Source organism: Leptodactylus fuscus, chromosome 8 (genome assembly GCF_031893055.1).
Source record: "Leptodactylus fuscus isolate aLepFus1 chromosome 8, aLepFus1.hap2, whole genome shotgun sequence".
In the NCBI taxonomy this organism is placed as follows: domain Eukaryota; kingdom Metazoa; phylum Chordata; class Amphibia; order Anura; family Leptodactylidae; genus Leptodactylus; species Leptodactylus fuscus.
In genome coordinates this window covers 31,297,212-31,324,646 of record NC_134272.1, presented here as the reverse complement: position 1 = coordinate 31,324,646, position 27,435 = coordinate 31,297,212, and the positions used below count along the sequence as shown (strand labels likewise).

General features: G+C 40.2%; 1 protein-coding gene across 3 annotated transcripts in view; it reads right to left on the bottom strand.

Annotated features, from left to right (window-relative positions):
• Nucleotides 1-27,435, bottom strand: part of NBEAL1 (neurobeachin like 1) — a 107,285-nt gene that overhangs the window by 49,211 nt on the left and 30,639 nt on the right. For 2 of the 3 annotated variants that reach the window (XM_075284266.1, XM_075284267.1), the window contains exons 2-19: nt 23,723-23,814; nt 22,164-22,325; nt 21,525-21,606; nt 20,723-20,850; nt 18,598-18,680; nt 18,434-18,519; nt 17,180-17,486; nt 16,483-16,589; nt 15,000-15,086; nt 11,520-11,603; nt 10,189-10,287; nt 7,211-7,791; nt 6,462-6,594; nt 4,946-5,077; nt 4,533-4,833; nt 4,031-4,116; nt 3,406-3,495; nt 1,986-2,154 (exon numbers count right to left, since the gene is read on the bottom strand). In XM_075284266.1, coding sequence (XP_075140367.1) covers nt 1,986-2,154; nt 3,406-3,495; nt 4,031-4,116; nt 4,533-4,833; nt 4,946-5,077; nt 6,462-6,594; nt 7,211-7,791; nt 10,189-10,287; nt 11,520-11,603; nt 15,000-15,086; nt 16,483-16,589; nt 17,180-17,486; nt 18,434-18,519; nt 18,598-18,680; nt 20,723-20,850; nt 21,525-21,606; nt 22,164-22,325; nt 23,723-23,814 — 2,809 coding nt within the window. The remainder of the gene's footprint in view (nt 1-1,985; nt 2,155-3,405; nt 3,496-4,030; nt 4,117-4,532; nt 4,834-4,945; nt 5,078-6,461; nt 6,595-7,210; nt 7,792-10,188; nt 10,288-11,519; nt 11,604-14,999; nt 15,087-16,482; nt 16,590-17,179; nt 17,487-18,433; nt 18,520-18,597; nt 18,681-20,722; nt 20,851-21,524; nt 21,607-22,163; nt 22,326-23,722; nt 23,815-27,435) is intronic. The other variant, XM_075284268.1, reaches the window with a different exon arrangement.

Genomic DNA, 27,435 nt, shown 5'->3' with positions numbered 1-27,435 from the left:
GTGTTATTTGCCGCTAGATAAGAATCTAGCCCTTTCATGTATGCTGTGATCTGTCATCCATGCTTTACTGCACTGTGTAATAGGAACCTTGGTCAGTCTGAAATCCCCCTCTTCATCCTCAGGGATTGTCTCCAATTCTGTATACTGCAGATCTGCTTGTATAGATGGCTGCAAGCTTACTAGGAATTCATGGGATATGTCTATATCAGCAAGACAGATTGGCTATAGGCACGTATAAAGTGAGGAATAAAATAGAATTCCATCCGATCACATCAATGAGAAGCCAAACAAGCCTTAATAAGGGGGAGGCAGGAATTTCACTTTTATTCTGGCCTAAATAGGTATTTCCATCTCAAGGATCCTATCTATACTGCTAGCTTAAATTCAAGATTTTTCCTAAATACAGTGGCTTGCAAAAGTTTTCATACCCCTTGAACTTTTTTTTCACATTTTGTCACCTTACAACCACAAACTTAAATGTATTTTATTGAGATTTTAAGTGATAGATCAACAAAAAAGTAGCACATAATTGGAACGAAAATTATACATAGTTTACAAAATTTTAAATCAAATAAAAATCTAAAAACTGTGACATGTAAAAGTATTCAGCCCCCTGTACGCTGATACCCCTCAGTAAAATCCATGCGCACAATTGCCTTCAGAAGTCACCTAGTTAATAGAGTCCAGCTGTGTGTATTTTAGTCTAAGTATAAGTACATGTTCTGTCAAGGCCTCAGTGGTTTGTTAGAGAACAATAGTGAACAAACAGCATCATGAAGACCAAGGAACTCACTAGACAAGTCAGAGATAAAGGTGTGGAGAAGTGTAAAGCAGGGTTAGGTTATACAAACCATTTCCCAAGCTTTGAGAATCTTTGAGCTCTGTTAAATCCATCATCCGAAAATTGAAAAAGTATTCTATAAATGCAAATCTACCAAGACATAGCAGTCCACCTAAACTAACAGAGTAAGCAAGGAGAGTACTGGTCAGAGAAATAGCCAAGAGGCTCATGGTCAGTCTGGAGGAGCTGCAGAAATCCACAGCTCAGGTTGGATAATCTGTCCATAGGATCACTATAAGTCATGCAATCAACAAATCTGGACTTTATGGAAGAGTAGAAAGAAGAAAAAAACATTGTTGAAAGAACGATGTGACCGGAGCACCTTCTTCCACATGTTCTCTGTGTCCGCTATACGGCTTGTGGCAAACTGCAGCACTTCTTACCTCTTTATTTCAACAACTTTTTGGCCTACATGCAAACCGTTGTGCGTGGTGGAAAAGTAACACCCCTGATGAAGCCTTAGGGTGGGTTCCAACGTTGTACGTAGATTAGTTCCCTTTATTTATTTTTGGATAGGATGCTTTTCTATATATTTATGCATACAGTCACTAGTTGTCCTTATATCGCATTTTATGCTATTACTAGTGTTTACGTCTCCCGTTTAGGAGAATTATTTTGTATTTTATAGGGAAAATTGTTCTTGGTCAATGGTTAGACATAAAACTTGTTTACATTGAATATACTGGTGACATTACATTCATGTTATTACCTTGGTCAGCTCAGTTTTAGAATAACATAATGAAGTTCCTTACTGGGATTGTATGAAGGCACATACACTGCATAAAATAGCCAGACAACTAAAATAATACATGTAATAAATTGTCTCTCTTAGGCCTTATTCAGATGAATGTGCCCAATTTGTATCTACAAAAAAAAAAAAAAAAAAAGAACATAGATTGCTATCCATGTGTTCTGTGTATTTTTTTAAAAATTTTCATATGTAATCTGTTGTTTTTCGGCTATAATTGTTTTGTATTCTGCCCATGTGCTGTCCAATGGACACAAACAGTACACACAGAAGTTAAATACGGCAATAAGAATAAGGTCTAACCATAAAAGGTGGGAAGAACTGGATAAATTTAGATAGGAAAAACCCATTGTATTATTGATATGTGTAAAATACCGTATACGGCGGGTCTTATACCTGAAGCTTTTGTGGATGACAGAACTACGAAATCTCCCTCTGTAGGTGTCAGTAGCTCCGGAGGAAGGCTAATGCTTTCGGATTTGTCACAGACAAACTCATTTAAATAGCTGATCTGCTCCAGGAGCGGGAAGATCGTATTCAGTCCTCCTATGCAGTTGATCATATCCTGAAAAAGAAGTCCAGTTTATATTATTCATACGGATACAAATATTTATTCAGTTTTCTCTTTCAGCTAACCAAAGAGATTTTTAGATTGTTAACCTACAATTTGTTTGAAGAGGAATATTTGGGGATTTCCATGGTAAGAATTCTGTTTTAGGTAGTTAAGTAAAAACGCAAACATCTAAAGAAACGGATTTCAATGGAATTTCAAAATAAATTTCTGAGGTTACCCACTGACCCCAAAAAGAGGGTTTCTGTTCTCTCCTCTTGACGGCATGTTCTCAGCCACTCTCTTCATACTGTACAGGAGCGCTGTATACAGAGAATATAGAGAATGGATGGAACAGAAGGGCTCCTGCTTCGTCTGCCGCTCCATTGTGTCAGGAGAAGCAGACCCCCTTTCCCGGATTAGTGGGAGCCTTAGTGGTTATACTCCAACCAATCATCCCCTATCCTACATACTGATAGGGATTATAAATTGTGAGTCCTACATGGACAGTGATTGACATTATCTGTAAAGCGCTGCAGAATATGACGGCGCTATATAAGTAAGCAAATACATAATATCCTACTGATAGAGGAGATAACTTCAAAACCCCTTTAAAGATAGGAACATTTACATTGGCCATTACTGAGCTAGAGATTATCAGCGCTAGAGAAGTTATAGCATTTACCCTGACAAAAATAGTCCTTTTCAGCTAATGTTTCGCATCTGCAGCAATTACATACGACGTCCGGGTGTAGCAAAAATCAGAGCATTGTAATATCCTGTTGTTATTAAATTTTCCATTTATGGGCCGAGGTGATTCAGACAATTGGGGAGAGCAGGCACATCTTTCCACTAACAGGTTACAATGTAGTACATTTCCTTTATGGTTTATTTCCCTGGCTGTATACCAGACTTGCTCCATACTAGAATCCTTCCGTTTTTCACAAAGAGGCACAAAACAATTTCTCTAAGTATATGGTTCTTCCAGAAAATATCCTCAGAAGTTATCACAAGGTGTGTGCATAGCACTATATAGGCTCTATCCACAAGGCATTACTGTGTGCATGAGTCCTTATTCTGTAGATGGCCTTGGGTATAACATCTGCAGAGAAGTAGCGACCACAAAGGATAAAAGTAGTACAGTAGGAAGCAGCTCCGTCTCCAGCATGTAGCTAAGTAGTATGACTACCCTGGGTACGGAGCGCTAGGTAGTAACGCAACAAACTGCTTGTCTATGGAGTAGTTATGAGATCCCTTCACACATACCTTAATGTCCCAGTTAACAACTTTGTTCCCAGTCAATCGTCCATGAAATAGGTTGGGTGATAAATCGAGGCAGATGTGATTCCCACAAGCCTAACCAAACAGATAAAACGTATTAAAAGAAATAACATCTAATGTAACTGCAGAAATTCTTAAGAAAATAGCATTGCATAAGAAAACTACATCTATGTAATACAAACAACAGCTTTATATAGAAGATCAGCAGTCCATGGATGATTACTTATGTGTTCAGCTTTCGCTAACAAGTAAGTGCGACCAATCACAAGCTCATCATTGATGTTTCTCAGAGCTATACCTCTGTCTTCGGTACATTAAGGTGAGCCGGATCTGTCTAACAATGTTGCTGGTTTAATATGCTATACCCTGGAGAGAGGCTCCCTTTAATTCAATTTGGTCTCCTTACACACAGGTCAAGCCATCACGGTATACGAATTTACATTTGTATTTCTAAATCAATTGCTTCTAAATGCTGTAAAAGACCAATGTGAACAGTTATTTATACATGAACCTATGTTCTCAGAGTCATTCAAGCAGAGTACGCTGCATGGGAAGAAGTAGTCATGCATATAATATACAAAGAAAACAGTAATAAAGCAATATTACTGACCTTTGGAGTATAATAAACAAGGAGTTTGCTCGGTAAGTCTGTTAGTTCAGTGTCCTGTGATTTCCAGGGGCTTAAGCTGTTTGGACCTGATAAAATAAAATACACATATATGTATATTAATGCAGCTATATGGTGCTAGGTGTGTAAATAACTACATGACACTTAGGCTGGCCTTACACGAATGTAAGTTAAATCCGCAAATAGTCCGCAATTGTGAGTTCTCAATTGCGGACACATTGTATTCAGTACGGCCTCTTACACCACCGGATATTTTATCCGTGGTGTGTCATGCCGTGACCAGGGTCCGCACTGAATACAGCAGGTCTGCAAAGTCATGAACATCATGGCACAGACTGTCTTTGACACCTGCACTTTGCAGATGGACACGGACGTCTGCGGAAGAGTGAAATTAGTGCTGCTGATCAGCAAATTGCGGACCGCAAAAACCAATACTGTCATGTAAGACCAGCCTTAGTATATCATCACTACTTCAATCCCTTACCAGCCAAGTACAGAGCCTTGATCTGATTTGCTTGCAAAGCATCATGGAAGATGAGTACAGATCCAAGTTGTCCTTCAAGTGATGTTGGAGACCCCCATTCACTATCTTGAGTGCCAGCAGAAATTATCTTGACAGAATCGTTTTTTCCTTGTAACCCGCTTCTTGATGGTGATGACAGGATGCTGCCCAGTGATGACCTACTGGTATTACTTGGAGGAGAGATAGGTGGATCTGCTATCTGCGATGGTGGAGGAGTATTGGTCTTTTGTCCCGCAGATCCAATGCAACAAGAAATAAAAGGCTGAAAGAAAAAAAAAAATCACATTGTGAGAATGGCCATGAATGTGTGCGCCCCACAGAACACATTGGCTAGAAGGCACACTTATTGGATATGTCTTTATTCCCATACTTACTTCACTCATGGAGGGAAACTTTAGGGGTGAAGAGATTTTCAGCTGTCCATTAACATAAATGTAGACGTTGCTTTGTCCAAAAAATCCAAGGGACCGTTTGGAAGCAGGTACATGGACAATTGCTATACTGTGCTGTGGGAATAAGCCACAAAAGAAATTACATTAAAGGTTTGTTTTGTCTTTTGATATTGATGACTTATCCTGAGAAATGGGAGATGATCTGAAGTATATGGCCACGACACAATATAGGGAGCGGTCTACCTTTACCCAATGTGTACTTCTGGTGGCAAAGACTGCTGTAAACAGCTGTTTATTTCGGATGCTGGGTGTCAGAGACCCAATGATCTGATATTGATGGCTACCCCAAGTATGCTGTACCTCATGAATATCAAAAAGTTGTACAATCCCTTGGATATTAACTTTTCAGTACGGTATACCATAATTTTTCTGACTAAAAGACACACTTTTTATCAAGATAAAACCATCCTTTAAAAAAAAAAAAAAAAAAGCATTTTATAGGATGGGAGACCCTTCTTGAAAGGTAAAAGGATCCTATCATTGGTTGCCCTTTTTTTTCTCCCTAACACGTAGGAATAGTCTTAAAAAAGGCTATTCTTCTCCTACCTGTTGATGTCTTCTCCGCACCTCCATTCGGTAGAAATCTGGGTTTTCTTTTGCATGCAAATGAGTTCTCTCGCAGCACTGGGGGCGGTCCCAATGCTGTATGCTGTGAGAGAAATCTCCAGCGACACTTCCATCTTCTTCTGGAACGGCCTCTTCCTGTGTCTTCTTCCATCCTGGGTTTCAATCTTCTAGGCCTCGTACAGAGCCGACTGTGTATGTTCACGGCCACAAAAAAAAAGGCCGCTTACACAGTAAAATGGCCATTTTCTTGTGGCCGCAGGCATTTGCAGTCGGCTCTGCCCAAGGCCTAGAAGATTGAAACCCAGGATGGAAGAAGACACAGGGAGAGGCCATTCCAGAAGAAGATAGAGGCGTTGCTGTAGATTTCTCTCGCAGCATTGGGGACGCCTCCAGTGCTGCGAGAGAACTCATTAGCATGCAGAAGAAAATCCAGATTTCTACCGAATGGCGGTGTGTAGAAGACATCTTAAGGTAGGAGAAGAATAGCCTTTCTTAAGGCTATTCCGACATGTTAGGGATTAAAAAAGGGTATCCAATGATAGGTTCCCTTTAAGGATATATAAAGAAAGCTCTTATATTTTTTCACTTCTGCTAAATCCACTCCTGACTTTGGCTCTTAAAATCAAAGCAAAGTCTTCAACAAACAAAAAAAAAGCAGACATCAAATAGTATTTTTGATCATTAAAAGCATGAAGTCTTCTACATTGATATAAGTAACATACTTTATACAACATAATACACAACATACTCGATATAAGTAATATAATACTATACTAATTTGATGCATGACCAGAGGGTGTGACCAGCCCTTCTGAGGAGTCAGAGATCAGATTCCCAAAGCCTGGTAGACATGGTAATACGTGGTCCTTACCCACAATGAATCACAGAAGCAATGATCCGGCAACTTAACAGTAGTGTATTCTTTCTTAGTGCAAACTGCCACAACCAGGAAACCAGAGGAGGAGATAAAAGCTTCAAACCCTGTGCCACTGCTGGTGAAAAAGCTGGAACCAAAAAAAAAAAAAGACAAAAACCATCATATTGCTGTAAAGGGCAGTAGCTTTGTTCAGCTCCAATATGTTACTTACTATGGAAATCTTGGTAACCGCTGGAGTCATTATAGAGACTACACTTTAAGGGCGAGTTGACACAACATACTAAATAAATGAAAGTCAATGGGGATTTTCTAATGTTATAGACACAAATCCAAAACTGCTTTGCGTTCTATTTTTCCCCTCTATGTGAAGAATACTTAAGCAAAGGTACTGTTAGTCATTGGAGTTGTCATGTCATTTTCAGCAGTGTTAATGTGACAATGGAACTTTGTTCATGAAATGGGTAGGTTGGATTATTCCCCAGACGTCATCTTTTTATGATGTGGTATTCCCAACTTTCATCTTGGTGTATTTAGGCCACATGCTGTAGTGACATGCCAACCACTAGGGGCATATTTATCCATTTTAGTTACAGGTTGCTACCAGTAACTACCAATGAACGCTGGGCACTACAGTGGACATGTGACAGGACATCAGAGACTTGTTCCAGAAGTAAACTCTCACCTGACAAAAAAACCAAAACAAAAACCACTTTAAATTTATTTACAACTGAACAGGAACTTACCTATATAACTGTTTTCTTTTTGGACCGCTACTTGAAAAACCAAAGGTGGATTGATCTTGGTCGAGACAAAACCAGGCATAAAATGTAAATGCAGAACCAGGCCACTTGTGAATTGTAGGTAAAGCAATTCCTGATGAACTGTGGGACAGGTTAAAGTACTGCAAGGAACTCTCCAAGCCCTGCTTTCGGGCAATGGTAAGCATGGCTCGGGTGACTGGTACAACATATGGATGGCTCTTTTTGGGTTCATCCATCCGTAGCAGGCCAATAAGATGAAACAGTTCTTCTGAACCCATTGACTGGCTGCCCAAGGAGCCTAAGAGACTTATCAAGTTTTCTGCACAGACTCTGTGTAGAGAATAATGAGAATTCAGAGTATCTATTATTCGGATGACCATGCTGGCGTTGACACACATTGTACGGCTTTGCTTGTTGATGCAGCAGATTCGCTTCAGCCAGTCCGAGATGAAGATTTGCAGATCATGGGACACGATTTCTGGTAACCATTGTATAAGTAGTAGAAGGGGTTGGACATTGCTTATGCCATAAATCCCAACCGCGGCATGCTCTCCCTCTACGGCCTGAAAGTGGAAACATCAGTGAGAATTATGAAGGAACAAAACTAAGATTAATCATGTCCATATTTATAGAATAATAAACATTTTAAAGGAGTTTTCTAGAACTTTCCAGCTAATGGCCTATACTAGGGCAGGTCATCAACATTAGATGATTGGAGATCTAATTCTCTCCACCCCTCGGGTTATAATGCTTGGGCGAGCAATGCAACTCTTCTTTTTCCAGGCACAGAATCATTTACATTGTTGCCAAAAAAGGAAATACGTATTCCACAACCCGGCTTCTTTAAAATTTAACTTTTAATCCATAGAATCAATTAAAATTAAAGTGTGCAAAAAGATGGAAAACACATACAAGAAGGGTGAAAAAAGCGAGATAAAATAACGCAACTAACGCGTTTCGAGATTAAACAATCTCTTAATCATAGCATGATTCAATCCTCTGCTCATGCTATGATTAAGAGATTGTTTAATCTCGAAACGCGTTAGTTGCGTTATTTTATCTCGCTTTTTTCACCCTTCTTGTATGTGTTTTCCATCTTTTTGCACACTTTAATTTTAATTGATTCTATGGATTAAAAGTTAAATTTTAAAGAAGCCGGGTTGTGGAATACGTATTTCCTTTTTTGGCAACAATGTACATTACCAAGCTCCGATGAGTCCCGGGGCACGGATTGCACACCCTGAAGACTTCTTGGTTTCATATGGTGAGTGACAGCAAAAACATTATTTTTTTTTTTGAAACAGAATCATTTAGTTCATAGAAGCTATATCTGGTATTGCGGCTCAGTCCCAAAGCCAGAGCCCAGTCAATCTGCTGATCTACTTGCGTATGAGTCTTTACTAAGTTATATTGCTCATGTAGATATCCTTAGTGCATGTATTGTTTATACACATGTCATCAGTATATTACATAGATATGTGTGTATACAAGTAATGTCAAGGAAGGGGTCAGGGGTAAAAATGTTTCTCCCTACCATCAAGACCAGATATACTTCCAAGGAATTTTTATTGCTTTAAAACTTCTTGGGTAGTCAGGCATAAGAGTGTGTGACCGGCCAGGGACCACAGGCATCTGTCTGTGGAGTATCCTTCTTCCCAAGGAGCAGATGAATCCAGCTTTTTAAAGATGTGGAAAGAGGGGTGGGGCAGCACTCTGGCAGGAGGCGTAGCTAAGCACAAATCAAGAGCTTCACCTTTCCAGAGACTGGAAATACCTTGGAATGTTTGTCACATCTTGGAGCCAGCGGACAAACTGGGTGAGCCCAGTCCATCAGAGATCCTCCAAGCTCCATGGAACCAAAAAGGACTCTAGTTAATTAGGTTTATTCTGTTTTTCTCCTTTTATTTTAAAGCTGTTTGCTTGTTTGTTTTATCTTTCTCATATATAGCACTGAATCCTTTGGCTCTACTGGAGCTGTACTGGTACTTTGTATCTGCACTATGAGACTGTTACCATTTTAAGGTCTGTATGCATATGACTGCTGGGAGCAGTATTGTTGCATTGTCATCCCAGCGCAGCTAGACTATGGCCAAATATGGCAACTGACAAAAAAAAAAAAAAATAAAAAAAAATTTCCACTGTCTGGTGGGCATAATACAGGAAATTGTGTACTCATATTTTGGATGCCGCACCTACTGTCATGGTGTTGTGACTGCAGTACTCATGAACTCCAAGGGGTTTGCATGTTATGTCCATGCTACAGGAGCAATAAAGAAGCCATATTCTGCTCATCTGAAAGCAATTCTATCACATTAGCTCTGTTTAGGATTTCACAATTATTAGGGTCAGAGCTTCCCATACCCAAATATCCCCCAATTTACGGTAATATTTATATTGAAATTGGTTGTCACATTCTTGTGGGTTTGGCACGCACACAGCGGTGAATGTGGACATGTGGTATGTATGAACTCCTCAAGTTTTACATTTTCTTGGAGCATACATTTAGTTTGCATACGGGTGCATTCACATTACTATTGTTAATATTCAGGGCTGTCATCCATCATGACAAACGGCAGCAACGGACATTAACAACGGTAGTGTGAATCCACCCCTAGGAGGTCATTTTGGTCACAAATTTTATTTGCTGCAGAGGTGCATGAAGATGGTTGTGTATATTAATTATTAAGTTATTTTGTACACGTAATCTGAGCACTCTCAAAAAAAAAAAAACTTTTGTTGTTGGCAAAGCAGCTGTCTGTGGTATGCAGTACATATTTTAAGCACATTTATGGATGAAAGTCAAATTTTGCATGGCCTCTGTTTCAGAGTTTTTCAGAACTCAAGCTATTGTGATTTTACTATATATAAATGTGCATATGCTAAAAAAAAAATATCAAAAGAAGGTAGAGACCCAAGTCAAAAGAAACTTAAGATAAAAATTAAAGATCATTTAACTTTACCATGTTCAGAAGTTCTTCAAGTAACATCCGCGATGGTTGTCCAAGAGATTTTAACACTTCAAGCAAATGAGTATAGCCAATTCTTTCTTTAAATACTTCCTAAATATTATAAAAATAAAGAATATAGCATGCTATTATATACAAGTATTGAGACATATTACAATTAAATAGAACAAGTCGTCAAAAGTGCTATAAGACATTAAATAATTCAGGGAAAATAATTCCTGAAAAGAGAGTGATCTGCACTGTTCACCCCACTGGTCTCTCCACCAAACAAGAAAACTAAACAGACCACAAAGAGGATTTGGAGCTCCTGTGGCCCCGCAGTCCATTTATTCTGCAGTTCACTGAAATGCTGGACTAGTGTCTGACGCCCACAAATCAGATATGACTAAGGGCGAGTTCACACCTGCGCCCGTTCTCCGCTTTGTGGGTTTCCGTCTTCTGCCCGAGAAACTGGACAGGAGACGGAAACCCGGCAGTCAGTGTCCGCCCGTGATGACCAAACGGCTTGAAACGCCTCAACAGTATGATTGAGCGAGGCCGTAAGATTTTCCATGCTACGGACATCCTTTACTTGGGCTATAAGATCTGCACAGGATGGGGGGAGGATTTCCTCAAGAGGAGGGAAATAAGTGTCTTTGCAGCAGTACAAAGATAAAGGAACAATTTAGAAGTGTGTTTGCCTAAGTGAGTGGGCGGGAGGTTCAGGAGATATAAAACAGGGTCCAAGGGAACCCCACGAATAAAAAGAGCATCCGTAAGGGACTTGACCTCCGACCAAAAGGGCGGATCTCTGAGCATTCCCAAAAGATATGATACAGGGTACCAACCCCTGCCCGGCATCTTCAACACTGGAGAGATTGCGAGCGCCTTCTGGTCTCTGCGGTGAAACAGGGTTTCTTTTTTAAATTTTAACCGGACACAAAGTCCTGCATGTCCGACTTGGTGTCCGGTTCAAAATCTGGTTTTGTCGCGGAGAGGCAGAAGAAGTTCACGGGCAGTCACTTTGCAAACCCATTCAAATGAATGAGTTTGAAAACTGATTGCTGGTTTCCATCTCCTGTCCAGTTTCTCGGGCAGAAGACGGAAACCTGCAAAGTGGAGAACAGGCGCAGGTGTGAACCCGCCCTCAGTCTTCAAAGTTATATGCTTGAAAAGCCCAATAAAATCAAACAATAAACATAGAATCAGATCAAAAAATACAATGCAGCATTTTCTAGCGTAAAATAAACTGTTGATATGCCATGATTTAACAGCATAAAAACATTGAATCCCGCACAAATTGAAAACAGATCTGGCAGCACAATAGGCCCAATAACAGATTTTACCTTTGCTCCAGGAGATTTATGTTTCACAGCTGTAAGTGCTTTAATTGTGGAGATAACCAACGTGTCTAACTGTTCTTGAAAAACCTAAAATGGTAGAAAGACGTGAATAACTAGATTTTTTTTTTCCTTTGGACACAGTCGGACCTTGTGGCTGCAGTTAAATAAAATAAAGCATTTCTATTGGTGTGTTAGTGCTTTATAGGACTTCAATACGAATATAATCCCACCACCAGTACTTCTAAAAGCCTGTAAAGCAAACAAAAGAGAAAAAGAAAGAAAGAACACACACTCATTGCGGAGAAGAAAGGGAAGCAAGGAGCACTGCTAAATAGAAAAGGTTGGATGTGCCTGTGCTGGAAGACTTACGGTAAGCACTTACAAAGCGAAGAGGATTGCCTCAAGGCGACAGCGGTGGCCACAGACTATTCTCCGCACATTCGCCACTGCAGGTGGTTGGTGCATTATGCAAAGGGTAGATGCGTTGGTGGCCACATTACGTATCCTCCGCCATAACTTAAGTGTATTCTTATTATCATCTTATCCTGGTTATTATACAATTAGGGCATATTTCCAGGATCCCACTTACTCAATGTAATTGAACAGGAAGTGCTGAACTGTAAATTATGGGAAAGGGTGGTAGACAACCTGCAGACACGAGTAGGATTTACAGTAGGCTCCCCAATAGCTGCTGGGATTATAGGTTGCATTATCCAATAGTAGTCCCATACATTTTTAAAATCACACACTTAAATGGGGATAAGTAGCTGTGATCTATGCTGTGTTTTTGTATATATTGCGTTTTGTATATAAACCATCAGAAATAGAGCAGCATGGAATTAATGGAACTCTAAAAATACATAAAATTAATTATTATTACTACCACCAATAGTACTAGTATTTAAGGGATTTTCTGGGTGCAAATCAAATATTCACCCTGGATAGGTTATCAGTATGTGATCTGTGAGGTTCTGACACCCGGATCTTCGCACAGATCATCCATGCTAGCGGCCTCTGCATATCAGAAGCTGCTAGTAGATGAGAGTGACCTACATGTTTTTTCAAATGCCGCTACATATAGAAGTGTAGTTGCCTATGGTTTTCTACTTTGGAATTAAAAAAAGGTGAAAGGATATGGTGTTTTCCTCTGATGGATGAATGAGCCCTAATGATACGTTTGGCAAACACATGGGGAGCTGTTCCCAAGCATATACACCAAATCCAAGGCTTACCATGATATGAAGGTGCCTATCGACCTTCAATAGCTGACAGCTATTCCTCTGAACCCATTAAACACATACATGAAGGACATTGTATCAAACTTGAATTCTCAACCTTGGGTGAAAACAGACTTCCTATAACCCACACGGACTTCTACTAAATAGCTAGGTTTCCATTAGTTTACCAGGAAACAATTGTTGATAACCTAGTATTTTTTTAGCAATACATAGAACATTAAGTAAAATATGTTCTCATTAAATTCTAAGAATTCGTAATAGTACATATGATGCATTGCTTAGGTCAAGGTCCCCAAAAACTACAACCAAGATGAATCCAAAGAAGATATTTAATATGAGAACATGGTGGACAGCTGTACTTCTAGAATAGAAGGACAGCGTAGGATGTATTTATGGGCATGAAATTACTGAGCTGTCAGACCACAGACACTTAGACGTGGGTGGTTATAGTTATAGGAGCAGCCTGAGCTTAGGAAGCAGAAGAAAAGAAAGGAGAAGAAATAAATAAGCACAATGCATAAAGAAGAAAATAAAAGGCTTATAAGTGGCATGACAAACACATAACATTACCCTGGTGCCAAATAAAAAGTCAGTGCGGTTAGTAAATAATCAACGTGTTAGAATGCTGGATTATATATATTGTCATATTTACACTACGAAGGATCAGTGAACACACATACAAAGCACATGCACACATCCAGAGAAGCCCAGAACACCAGTCCACCGAAACAGCTACAAATCATGATACTATGATTCCTATGAGAGTAGATTTCTGTCATCTCTACGGTCTACTGCAGAATAAACAGGCCAGCACATTACTACAACTCAGCTTAAAAGGGCCCTAAAGCGTAAAGTACTAGGAGGGCACGTAACGTCATTTATGTCGGATTTACCTCTGAAAGATTACAATTTATAAATCCTAAGGCACAATGTGAAGGCCAGGCTGCGATGTGATCCTTCCACCCAAGAACAAGGGGAGTGATTCTGACTACTACAAGACCAATGGCGGGGGATTTATTAAGACCCACGATTGTTACGCTGACCTTAATTTATTCCCTGCTGGAGTCAGATGTGCCGCTTAATCATTTTGGGGCAACAGGTTTTGTGGAACAAATAATTTTTTTTTTTATCAGACAGTCTGCAAAGGCAGCACTTCCTCTGGACTGGGCTTTTTTAAAGATGAGGCTGAAAATATGAAAATTTCATGGTTCTTGACTGAAATGCTGAATTAATTTCATTTTAAAGAGGATCTATCATCAATTGGGGCACATGTAGTGTAAAATACCGCTAGAATCAGACTGAATTCAGTGCACTGTCGGCTTTCACAATCTATGCCCCGGGTGAAGAGCTATCGGAGGCGATACCGTAGCTCTTCACTGTCAGAAGGGCGTTCCTGACAGTCAGTCAGGAACATCCTTCCTCACAGCAGCGTCTATAGGGGCTATAATGTGAGAGCGGGGAGGAACGCCCCTCCCTCTCCTCACAGTACTCGTCCATAGACGAATACTGGGGGGCCGTTTCTCCCCGCTCTCACAGTACAGCGCTATAGGCGCTGCTGTGAAGAAGGGCATTCCTGACTGACTGTCAGGAACGCCCTTCTGACGGTGAAGAGCTACGGTATCGGCACCGATAGCTCTTCACCCGGGGCATAGATTGTAAAAGCAGAAAGTGCGCTGAATTCAGCGCACTGTCGGCTTTCTAGCGGTATATAAAATCGCATGTGCCCCAACTGATGACAGGTCCTCTTTAAATAAGAAATCTATAAAAATATACAAACTCAAAATGACAGTACCCATATTACAAAACATAAGGACTAGAATATTCTCTTCTCCAATAGCTATTCATAAAAGCGTTATGGTGACGTTCCGTTCTGGAAGCCGGTGAAATGGAACGTCACCAGATTATCAGAAAGTGTCCCTGGTGCGGTCACATGAACCTCTCTAGTGATATGGGTAATTATACTTTTTTTTTTTTTTAATTGAAGTAAATTAGAAGTTAGGCGGAGGAGAGTGGGTTTAGTTTAGGGGTTAATTCATAGTTTATCCTGGACAACCCCTTTAAGTGCCAGCAGAAGCAGGTAACCCAGGGTTAGAGAATCACGTTAATCTGTAAAATAGGGTACAGATGGAACAATCCTGCCTATTCACCCCTTTAACCCATAATCAATAAACTAGGCTGAAGTAAGGCAGCGGCCATGTTATTCTCAGCGTCAGACCATTCTTACAGTGTTGGCAGCTATGTGTACCTGATTTTCATTCATTTCTGTCAGTAATTTGTTGGCAAGGTCTTTTTCACTCTTGTCTGCCCCTCTAGTGTTAGCGCTTAACAAGAGCTGCAGGATGGAGACAAGAACATTGCAGAAAGGTGGATTACAGGTTAGCGGCAGCCAAGGAGAGCGAGGGTCGGTCGCTATATGAGAACATGCATATTACCAGCTGTGCAATGCACAGAATCGTTTCATGATATGTATATATATGATTATATACGGTATATATAACCGAGTGTCCATGACAAATAGAACAGATATGCTATAGTAAGAAATATGGAAGGATTATTGATACTTATTGGTTTACCAACCTTAAATGCAAAAAAATAATGTCTATTACCACAAATTACAGTTATTGGACATTGTAAAGCACTTTTAATCAAATTTTATAGAATAATTTTCTAGAAGCGGTTCCTTATTTGACTTTATATAAATTCAGAATATCTATTATACTTTTACAATTATTATCATGTAATTAAAGTCCTTTTTGGGCATTTAGATATCAGTGACTTGTCCTTAGGAGAAGGTCATCAATAGAGATGAGCGAACACTGTTCGGATCAGCCGTTCCGAACAGCACGCTCCCATAGTTATGAATGGAAGCACCCGGCACGGCGACCGGCCGCTGGCAAAGTGTACGTGCCAGGTGCTTCCATTCATTTCTATGGGCGCATGCTGTTCGGATCGGCTGATCCGAACAGTGTTCGCTCATCTCTAGTCATCAATAACAGACTGGGCCACAAGCCAACAACCTCACTGATCAGCTGCTAACAATGGACACTAAAAAGGTGTCCCGAGCCAGACCGCTCCATCCACAGTGTAGTGGCCAAGTCAGGGTACTGCAGCTGAGCTCCCATTCATTTGATGACCTTCTAGAATAGGTCATGGATAGTGAAATTATGGAAATCACCTTTAACTGTAAGTATATAAATATAATAAATAAGAACAGGTCATCAGTTACTAAATCCCAAAAATCCCTTTAAGGTTTGAAACGGTATCTGTTATTGCTGCTGGTTTGTTAACATGAAGTTAATGTCAGCGTCATGCATGGTGGTGGCTCTTTACAAAACGACTTCTGAAAGGGACCCTTTTATGGTTACATCACTGACTGGATGCAATGGCTACATGCATATTAATATGCAATACGGTAGTTTAGTTTGCATTGAATGAACCTAGACATTTAACAGACTGACTAAGAACATAGACCCTATACATCAGAGTTCTGTACACGGTGCAGCCCATATACACGCAACTGATATAGATTGCCAGTCTGCGCCTGTACTTTCCAATAAGTAAGTAAAGGGACAACTTTGCAATTACCTCGAATGGGATTTTCAGTTGCAGCTGGAAAATTACCACAATTTTAGGTGTCTGGGCTGCACATGTACAGGCACCCTCTATAAAGCGCACTGCACATCTCACCTGTCCCGCTACACAATCTACAACCAATAAAACTGCCTTACCCTGCAGTTCTGAAGGAGTCGGATGAGGTGCTCAAAACAATTGCTGTTTAGGAAAATAGCCTGCAGCACTGGTCTGTCCTTGCAGTTTAACATTGCAGTCATACAATCTACAGAAAATGTAAAAAAAAATAAAATAAATAAATTACCCATTATAATAAACCATGAACATCACAGGGGATAACGGTTACATTTAGGAATTCATTTAAAAGTAATTGATTTATTTTATTGCTTTTTATTACCAAGGGAGCAAACCTTTATTGGGTTATTTCACTGAAATTCTGTCTTCCTACTACATCAGGGAAGACAGGCTTGCACATTCCAGTGAGCGCCCTCTATTGGTTTGCAACACTGAGGCAGCAGCTGACTTCCTAATTACTTCATGGAAGACAGATTTGCATATTCTTCCCATAGCTTATTGGTCTACACCATGTAAATAACCACTCCTCATAGCCATGGTCAACACAATTGGTACTTGGGGGCTACACTGAAATACACACACTGTAATGGAAAGTCTGAGTACATTACAATTTTCATAGACATACCTCACCCCTTAACAACTTTGGTTCCCAGATTCAGCACTGGAGGCCAAAATTTGACACACGTTCTACATTACAGCCTTGCAATGCAGCCTGTGCTACTAGACAGACCCCTAAAAAGGCCCCTAAATGCACATATCTTGCCAAAGTAGAAAACGTACTTAGCATTTTTATCTGCAGAGTGATGAACCTGCTCTCCCATTGTCTGGTTCTTCTTAGTCCCGGTAAGGCAGAGTGGTCAGAGTTAAGCAGCTTGAAGTAATTCTCTAAAATCGTGTTAATTTCGACTTGCCGCTGGTCAGAACTACTGACCAACAGGACGTGCACAACCTCGGTCAGACACTTAAGGGTCAACTCCGCTTTACGGCTCACTTCCTCAGGGTCACGTTCATCCCATGTGTCACAGTCCGCTAATACACGCATTAGCACTTCCATGGTGGCCGGAGAAATAAGCAGCAGGGCATTTTTCTACAAAGGGGAAATGAATCAGAAAAACGTATCCAAGTCATGACAGTCAATACAAAAAAAAAATAAAACAAAAATGATCTTGTAAAAGTCACGGGGGGCGCATGGCGGATCATAACCAACAGCAATTGGCTAAATATAAGCCGCTCAGCGCCAACGCCAACCCGCAATCGAAGTCGCAGGCAGATGCTAGTTAGTAATAATTTTTAACCATGTCAGTACAAGTAAATTCACTATTTTTGAGTTTTCTACCATAGAAGTGACTCAAAATATCGAGGTGAGTTTTGTGCCCGTCTCCATTACAAGACACAAAGTATACAGTATACAGATCTCTAGGTCAGGTACTCGGTAGTCCAACTTGTAACAAACCAGCTCATCAACTAATTCCTAAAATGATATCATCCATAATTAATTTTAACATGTGACTTTGCAGCACATAGGGATGGTTTATGATGCACAGGGTATGAATGAATGGTGGGATTCTTGGACGTCAGATCCACACATCAGATTGTTGACCTATCCTATAGATAGGCCATCAGTATGTAAGTCCTGGAATGGTCTTTTTCCAGATATGGCTCCTAATAAAATCTGATCGAACCATAAAAGCCGTATTAGCAACAGCCTCTTTCAAAATGTGACCCCTTGGGACGAACCTGCTTCTAGCACCCCAGCCGTGGTCAGCCATGTAGTGTTATATATGCTGGCCATTCAGATGCATTTCTGACCATGTGATACATGATCAGCTAAAGTATGCCAGAAAGGGAGATGCTGCTGCAAAGTGGCTGGTTCACAAAGGGTGAGTTTGAGCAGGGGAGCGCACTCTAGGATGTCCATATACCCAATAGAGTGGACAAACAGAGGTTATTATGATGGAACAACCCTCTTATGGAAATACTTTGTGGATTGAAGAGTAAAATAAAAAAAACATCAGTGCGAGAACAACAACTTACTTGTCCGCCAGATAAAACCGCTCCAAACAGATGTAATAAGCAACACTTTAAACTTTCTTTAAGATGTTCACTTTCTTGGAAACATTCTGAAATAAAGTGATGTCATTCATAAGAATCACGCATTAGAAACAAGCCATCACTCTTCATGCCACGTCAAAACTTACGGTAAAAAAAGGGAATGAATTCTACTGTTAGAGGAGCGGCTTTATATTTCTGTCGGCTTTTTTCCACAGGACTGATGGTTTTCCTGAAAGACAATGTTCATTATTAGTGGATATGGAAATCACACTATAACATATTAACCCCTGCTCATGTATGTAGAGACTCATTTTCATATATTTTCATACCTGTTGCCATATAATCATAAGATGAATCTATAAAACTGAAGGATTATTTTTATCAACATGGATAGCTGACTAAACATCTGCCCACCCTTGGCCCCAATACTCTGCTGGTGGAATCAGATTTGTAAGTACACAGTAAGTAGGTGGCCATTTTCTTGTGGCCTGTGGGCAGGCGCAGTCGGCTCTGCCAGAGGCCTAGAAGTTTTACCACCAGTGCCGGAAGAACATGGAGGTGGCGCTAGAGAGTTCTCTCACAGCATTGGGTACGCCCCTAGTGCTGTTTGAGTGCTGGGGACGCCCCCAGTGCTGCAAGAGAACTCATTTGCATATTGACGAAAAGCGGGATTTCAACTGAACGGCAGCGTGGAGAAGACATCTAAAGGTAGGAGAAGAATAGCCTTTCTTAAGTCTATTCCTACGTGTTAGTCACAAAAAATTGAGTTTAATGATAGAATCCCTTTAAAATGTAAAGTCAATCCAGCTGTCTCAAGTAACACAAAAATGTTCAAAACAACCAGACGAAAATGGATTTTAAATATTGGATGTATTAACCATTAATAATGGATTATATTAACCATTTCAATTATGCAGGCACTAGAAGGTAAAAAGCTGGTACTGCGCTCCGAAGACCCCACCCGTTACTTCTTCACAATAAGGCTAGATTCAAACCTGCATTGGAGTCTTCACAGGAGACTACGCCGCAGAATCCGCTTAAAATTGGCGGAGAGAAAATTCCCGCAAGGTGGACTTTTCTCTTCACTGGTTTCAGTATAAAACCAGCAGAAACCCGGTGGACATTATATTAATCTTACTTCCGCTATAAACAACTATTTAAATGGACAGGGTCTCCGTCTTTCGGTATCCCATGTGGGACCAAACGCCAGTGTGAATCTAGTGTAAGATTGTTAATAAAGAGGAAATTCCAAAAGACGGTTGTGGAAAAATCAGATATAGTTTTTGAGACAATGGTAAAAAATGGAAATTAATAAAAGATGACAATGTAAAAAGACAGGATTCGAAAACTAGGAAAGCAAATGTATAAAATGGTATATGTATTGTGTTGGCGTTAGGACTGAAGGGGTTCTCTGAGATCGGAAACACATGGCTGCTTTCTTGAAAAAACAAACAAACCAAACTAAACAAAAAAAACACACACATAAGGCCTGGTTTATATCTGCGTTCAGAATTCCGTTTGGAGAGTCCACATAGGGCCCCAAACAGAATACTGAATGTATTGACAAACGTGTAAGCCCATGGACCCATAGACTATAATGGGGTCCGCGTGGTGTCCGCACAAGTCATGCAGAAAGAAAAGTAGATCTTGAAGTAATTTCCTCTCTGCATGACACATGGACCCCATTATAGTCTATGACAGTGGTTCTTAACCTTGTTTGAGGTACCGAACCCACCAGTTTCATATGCACATTCACCAAACCCTTCTTTAGTGATAAATCAAATATGATTTATTTCCAAACTCAAGACATAGGTATATGTTTTTTTTTTTTTACTGGTACACAAAGTGAACCGTGCATATGGCCTAGGGTTCGATTGAACCCTGGTTAAGAACCACTGGTCTATGAGGTCCGTGTGCTTTCAGTGCTCACCACTTGTGAATGCGTTTGGTATTCCATTCGGGGGGTCCACATGCAGACTTCCCAAACAGAATACCGAACGCAGACGTGAACCAGGCCTTACCTGTTCACAAGTTGTGTGTGTCATTGCAGCTCTGCTCCATTCATTCAATGGACAGTAATTTAAAGAGAACGGCCATGTTTTTCTAATCCCGCTCTTTCTATTTAAAACCAAGCTGGCACACAAACATGAATTTCTGCAGGTAAACTGTATACTTCTATACAAAGAGCATCGACTGAACTGTATACATTTTGTGGTAGGTTTCCACGTCTGCTGGTACTGGAATGCTTTGTACATTCTTGAGAAGACATACCCTGACACAATATTCCGCCAGTTCCGATATGGATCATAGAGGCTTTCGCAAAACACCAGTGCATGTCTTACAAATTCTTCTATCGGGGCCTGATCTGTGACTTCTTTCTCCTTTGTTTTACTTTTAAGCTGCAAAAGAATTATCATCCATTACTACTTAGTAAGATGTCGAGAAGTAAATCCATGTCAGGAGAATTACAGCCGCTGCCAACGTTTTAGAAGCACAGTACATTTCATTTACTCAGAGCACTAGCATGTAAACACGTTCCTTCAATAACAATGTGACAACCTACTGAGAAGCTAATTCAACTTGACAACCAAAATGACTTCAATTTCCGCTAATGCTTTTTGCTTTCGTCATCACGAAACATAAAATAGGCAAATATCTCCAACTTTGGGGAAAAAAATACATGTTCTAATATTTTAATAATCGAGATTATACAGCAATTTCCATGACTTGGTAATCCCAGAACCAAGAGAGGATATTCCTCTTTAATGGTAATAAATTAGGTGCAACCTCCGTCAGGGCGATATGCCTACACTATGCTATGCTCATATGCTGGCTCATAGCTAACGTAGATCTCAGCCAGCATCTAGGCCAGTAAACCTGAATGGGATGGGGATGCTGACCCCTACCCTCGCCACACCTCTCATAATACCCTGTTTGCAGGGGAGTAAAGAGGGCTTTTTAAAAGGGAAGAAAACTATTTTTTTGAACACAAAAACCCCCCAGGCTTTTCCATGCCTCGTACACTAGACAAGTAGCATACAAGGCATGATAGATATCTCCCAATGTACTTTACCTGCTGGACATAGAGCGTTGTCATTGTAATCACATGGTTAATGTATGAGCAGCATCCGATCTCTTCCACGTTGGACAGGTTTCTGAGAATAAATAAGTAGATAATATTGTGAGTCAGACAAAGGACTTATACTGTAAATAGGAAAATATACGTTACAGTAAAGAAGGAAAACTCAGGTGGCTACACAGCTGTAAGACGCTAGGTTCACATCTGTGTTGGGTTTCTATTTTTTGGGACCACTTAAAAAGGGATAATGGGGTCCGCAAGGTTTCTGCCTGGTTTCCACCCGCAAAATGCAGAGAGAAAAGTCCTGCTTGCAGGACTTTTTCTCTACATTTTTCAAGTGGAATGGGGGATGGAAACCCCAAACAGGCACCCAATGCAAGTCTGGCCACAACCAGAACTGCAAACAGCATAACAATCCAGACTCGTAAACAAATAGGAAACTACATAAAAACCTACATATACTGATCATGACTATTTGGTAATACATGGATATATACAGTGTATTTTACGTGTACATGGAATGCGTAGTAGTATCAAAACAATCATAAAAACGTTACAGAGGGAAATAACCTAGTAACTACAGTATACTGCAGCAATAAAGAGTAAGGAAGTTGGCAATGAGCAGCAACGCACCTGCAAATTATAATAAAGAATTTCACAAGTAGAAGCGACAGTGCTTGCTGTTCCTCCTCCAGGCCATCGGCTGTCTTCTGTACACAGTACAACAGCTGGAGCCTAAGCACTTGTAAAATGTGGTCTGCAAGCATGGATATTCCTGGGGGTTCATCATCAATTCTGCAAAGAGATTAACATATCTCAAGCACAGGTAACTAGGCAATAAGATTTCTAACTGGCATATAAATTATTATATTGAGATTTCGATTTAATTGGATTAAAATAACAAAAAAGGAATTTTCCAGGACTTATTAATTTAAGACCAAATATAAGATTAGAAGTGGTCGGACACTCGGAAGACCCACTACCACTTCACAGGCCATGTGAAGTCACGCTCATTAGTCACATGGCCTTAGCTGTGATACACAGCACAGCCACTATATAAATATACGGCGCTGTGCTTGGTAAATAGCACATGTACACTATGACCAGGATAGGTCATCAATTAGTCAGCCTGTAAAATCCCTTTAAGGTCTCCTTTATATTTGCATATTTATAGTCTATATTTATTTATATAGTCTTTACATCAGTATTTATAAAAAAACAAAATCAGGAACAGGATATATACTGAGAAAATCTACAGCAGACGTATTTATTAGGGCTGGGCGATTCTGACCCAAGAATATCCAATAAATTGAACATTTCATCTTAATTGTGATTAATGATTATTTTATAAAACATATGGTAGTTGTTTTTCATGCCACGACACCTATTTATATACCACTAGCAGAAGGACTCGGCTTCACACGGATATATTTCATTTCTTGTTTATGTAGTGGTTCCATAAGAATAGGTTGGTTGTTATGGAAACCTGGAGTAAAGCTGTGTGCATGTGGAGACTAAGCGCCTGCAAGCTTCTATTAGTTGATAAGGGACATGTCACTGTGTGTATGGCAGTTGGAATATGAGTGAAAGACTTGTATTGGCTAATGCAGGTCATTTTTGGGGAATACTGTATCTCAGGAACGGTACGTCCTAGAGAGCTGACCTAGAAACCCAGTCTAAAACCTTCCCAGGCACCTGATGTACCTGTGTGCCAAACTTGGTGAGAATCAGTCCAGTCGTTTGGTTGCGCATAGAGAACAGACAGACAGATTTATTTATTTATTTTAAACTATTTTAACAAATTTTTTTAACAAAACTGATCAACAACCTATTTCTGGCCAGTATTTGTGTCCTTAATACATTTTTTAATACACTTTCTTAAATTTTGGTCCCTGTCACGAAATTGTAGTATTATGCAATATCCCAATGCATTTCTATAGGTCAAGCATTATTGTTTAATACAGAGAAGCTCATGGTAGGCCTAGGAAATATAGTTAGGCCACCAGAAGCCTTAGAAAAGCGAATATGATTGCAGGGAGCCAATGGTTAACAAAGGAAGCCCCTTCCTCTGTCAAACTATCTAGATGTGGATAGTCCCTGTTTATAGAGGTGTTACATTTTGAGAATACAATCTATATTACGGTAAATGTTTTATCTTAAAATTGCTAAATAGTGATCTTTTACATTATTACCTTGTTGGTAACTCTTCAAAGTCCACGTCTAGGAATTGTTCATAACTAGAAACAAAACTGTCCAGCCACAGCCGCAGATAATCCGGATCTTTCTGTAAAACACAAGTAACATTCAATAAAATGTTGAGTAAATCATTTTCATTATCACTTAAACAAATGTTACAGAGCAGATAAATGCGGAAAAAACCTACATGAATAACCGCCTATCACTTTGACTAGCTAGATGGGTCACCCAGAGTTACAACCTATTCCATGCTTTATATGGACGTCTATTCAGCTGAAAGGCTAGCATGCTATACTACATTGCTTTGCAGCAGGTCAGCTTGGCCATAGCTGATCAATGGGGTAACAGACCGATCAGCCGGTCTCCATGAAGCGTCATTGTGAGAAAACTAAGAGTAGGAGCCGAAGATGGAAAATCAATAACTTGCACAATAAAATAATTTAAAAGAGGTTGTCCAGGGAGCCTTACGTCCCCATCTTTCTCTGGAGGTTTTTAAATACTGCACATAGGGGTTCTGAACCCGTTCTGACCCTGGCCAGTAGGCCAAAGCACCGACTCCTATTTTGCCATAGCCCCACTCCGACTCTGCTTCAACTTGAATGTTATAAATGGCTGACAGAAATATGCAAGAAACTATGCATGTAATTAATTATACAATATTAATAACCATCATATAAATAGAAATCATTGCATCATTTTGAAGCCACAGTCGATAACTTTTTGCACCTAACACTTCACCCATGACTGTCCCCAATTAAGACCAAGACTCAGAGCTCTGGTGCAAGTGCATTTCATCGGGATTTCTGTCACTTCGGCCAGTCATAAACCAGTGGGGTTGACCGTTTGCCCTTCAGATCTGTTGTATGATAGATGCAGCACAATGACATAGCTGCAGTTTATAACAATATTAAAAGAGCCTTAAAGGGATCATAAAGATCAATCCTTAGATTATGTAATTAATTTAAAGGGATTATCCAGCTTCCAAAAATTATCTGTAAATACATCCACAGCAGTGCTAAATCCTCACTGTTCCCTTGTGCACTCTTTGCATGACTTTATTTTACTTGCTGCTCCTTGTATCACTTATTTACATGCAGTGAATCTGTGGACAAACTACATTTCCCATGATTCATCTGCCTGCTCTCACTCTCTGTGTACTCTCTCCCTTCTCCACTCTCCCCTGCAAGGAAATCACAGGTAATGAAACACCACAGCACCATAAGACTCCGATGTAGGAGTGATTTTGTTTGTAAGCTCACCCCCCTCCTGTGAGCAGCACAGGCAGGTGAATCATGGGAAATGTAGTTTGTCCACAGATTCACTGCATGTAAATAATAGAGATTCATGAAGCAGCAAGTAAAATAAAGCCAAGCAAAGGGTGCACAAGGCAATAGTAAGTGATGGATCATAGTATTTAGCACTGCTGTGGATGTATTTACAGATAATTTTTGAAAGCAGGACAACCCCTTTAAGGCCAGTGGATGTCTCACACCTGGTCATTGCACGATCATATACACTTCATATACTGTGCAGTGGTCCAGCTACATTATTGTAACTCAGTTCCCACTCCAAAGAAAGAGGGGTGAGCTGCAATATTCTTGCCTGTCCGCTGCACAGTGTATGCAGGTCTACGTCTGGCTCCATTTACTGATCAGTACGGGCTAGATCAGCTGAGTTTCGGTCCCCACTGAACTCAAATTAATGACTTAATCTATTAAATGTAATACATTACAACACTCATTTTCATTTTATTTTTCCCTATGACACTACAATGTTCTGCTACAAGCACTTCCCTATCTGCTTGGGACACATAGTACAGTTCATTCTCATCTACACTGTAGAAAAACAAAGTCAGAAACACTGATGACAGTTCTACAAGCAGAATGGGATAGATAAGACCAACAGGAGGCCAACACCACCAGTATGTGTAGGTCAAATGTTAGTAAAGTGATGATTTTTTTTTAGGTGGAATATTTCATTAAAACTAAACGTGCACCGCCTCCATAATCTGTCCTTATGTATGTCAAGGTCATAATTTATGCCATTGTCTGTATCACAAATCATTTTCAATACTCCTGAGGAAAAGTGAACTGGGAACAAAGCCAAAACAGGGAGTGCAGCCAGGGCAGGGCAATACATTCCTTCCATGGTGTAGTGCAACATTAATCTCAAGTACGCAATCATCTCCACGCGTTTTCAGCCTCTGCTCACTTCTAACATGAGATCACCCAACACATAGAAAAAAAACCAGACATGCATAGCAACAAGACCAAAACAAGACATCTGTACAACCTGTAATGTTTGCACTGGGCACCCATAGGGGTTTTACATGACCAGCACCAATGGTCCTCAGTAGCGGCACAGGATAAAGTATTTATGTAACAATTTCCATAGTTTGCAGACTAGACAAAACACAACGGGGCCACGTAACAAAGCATTACTGTAACAAATGATGTAAGAAAGGGTCCTGTGGAAAGTTTGGAGACAAGCTGTCAGACCTCCTCGCATGCTCCTTATAGGAAACACCTTCGACAAAATAACACAGTTTGCTTAAAAAGCTTTGTGACATTAGCGGGCACTGGCTATGAGAGATGGCTGCCAAACACCCAGTCGTCGGTATACCGTAATTATTATATCAGTCATTCTAACCCCTCAATACAGATTACAGAATTACTTTCATGTAGGGTGTGTGTCTTGAAAACTATACAGTGGATTGTTGTTTTCATAACTTTACATCCTCCAGGCAGAAATTGTAAGATGTGTCCTATCTTCTGCAGAACATACAGTTGGCAAAATACATCGACTGTACACTTATATTAAAAGGGAGTCTACCACCACCCAGGCATATTCACCTGCCACCGCCACGGTATAGGGCACATTACAGTGATAAACACATATTGTTATGTAGGTCACTTTTGTGGATTAGGAAAAAAGCAGCTATGAAGTTTTATGCAAATGAGTCAGTTAGTGCACTGGGGGCGGGCCTTCAGCCCTGGGGGCACAACTGCTCCAACTTCAAACAGTTATAAAACGCAGAAACGTGCTTCACGTGTCCTATAAGAGGATTCTTATCATTCATAGGATTCTACGGTTCTTCCTGCAGGAATTCCAAATATATCATTGCTTAGTCAGGATTGGGAGCAGCTGCATTAGAGTCATATGAAAGAAGAGAATCTCCTCTATCACATGACACCAGAAGCAAAGTTCTATATTTTATAATGCTCAAAATATAACAGCTTGAAATGAACCCTTACTTCTAACCTTACAATCCTGCACACAGTGAGAAGCAAGTACAGATTTCAATATACAAAAAGGGAAAGAATAAAGAGAGTTGCAGGATTTCATAGAAAGGAGTCAAACTGTTAATAAAGTTCATTACAAAATGTATTAATGACACAAATGCAGCCAGTTTAGTCAGGCCCAATTCATATCTGCACATGGGTTTCCATTTGGGCAGTCCGCTTGGGAACCCCCCGAACGGAAACCTAATCCACATAAAAAAAAGCGGTTACCTAAGGAAACCCGCAGACCCCATAGACTATAATGGTCAAGCAGCACTTTTCCCTGCACATTTTTCAAGTGGAGAGGGGAATAGAATGACCTGAACACAGTTGTGAACTGGGCCTTACACTTTATAAATACTATGATACCACTCTAGAAACTGCACTTACACCGAAACCACAGAGGGGTCAGATAGACGTGTTCTGTA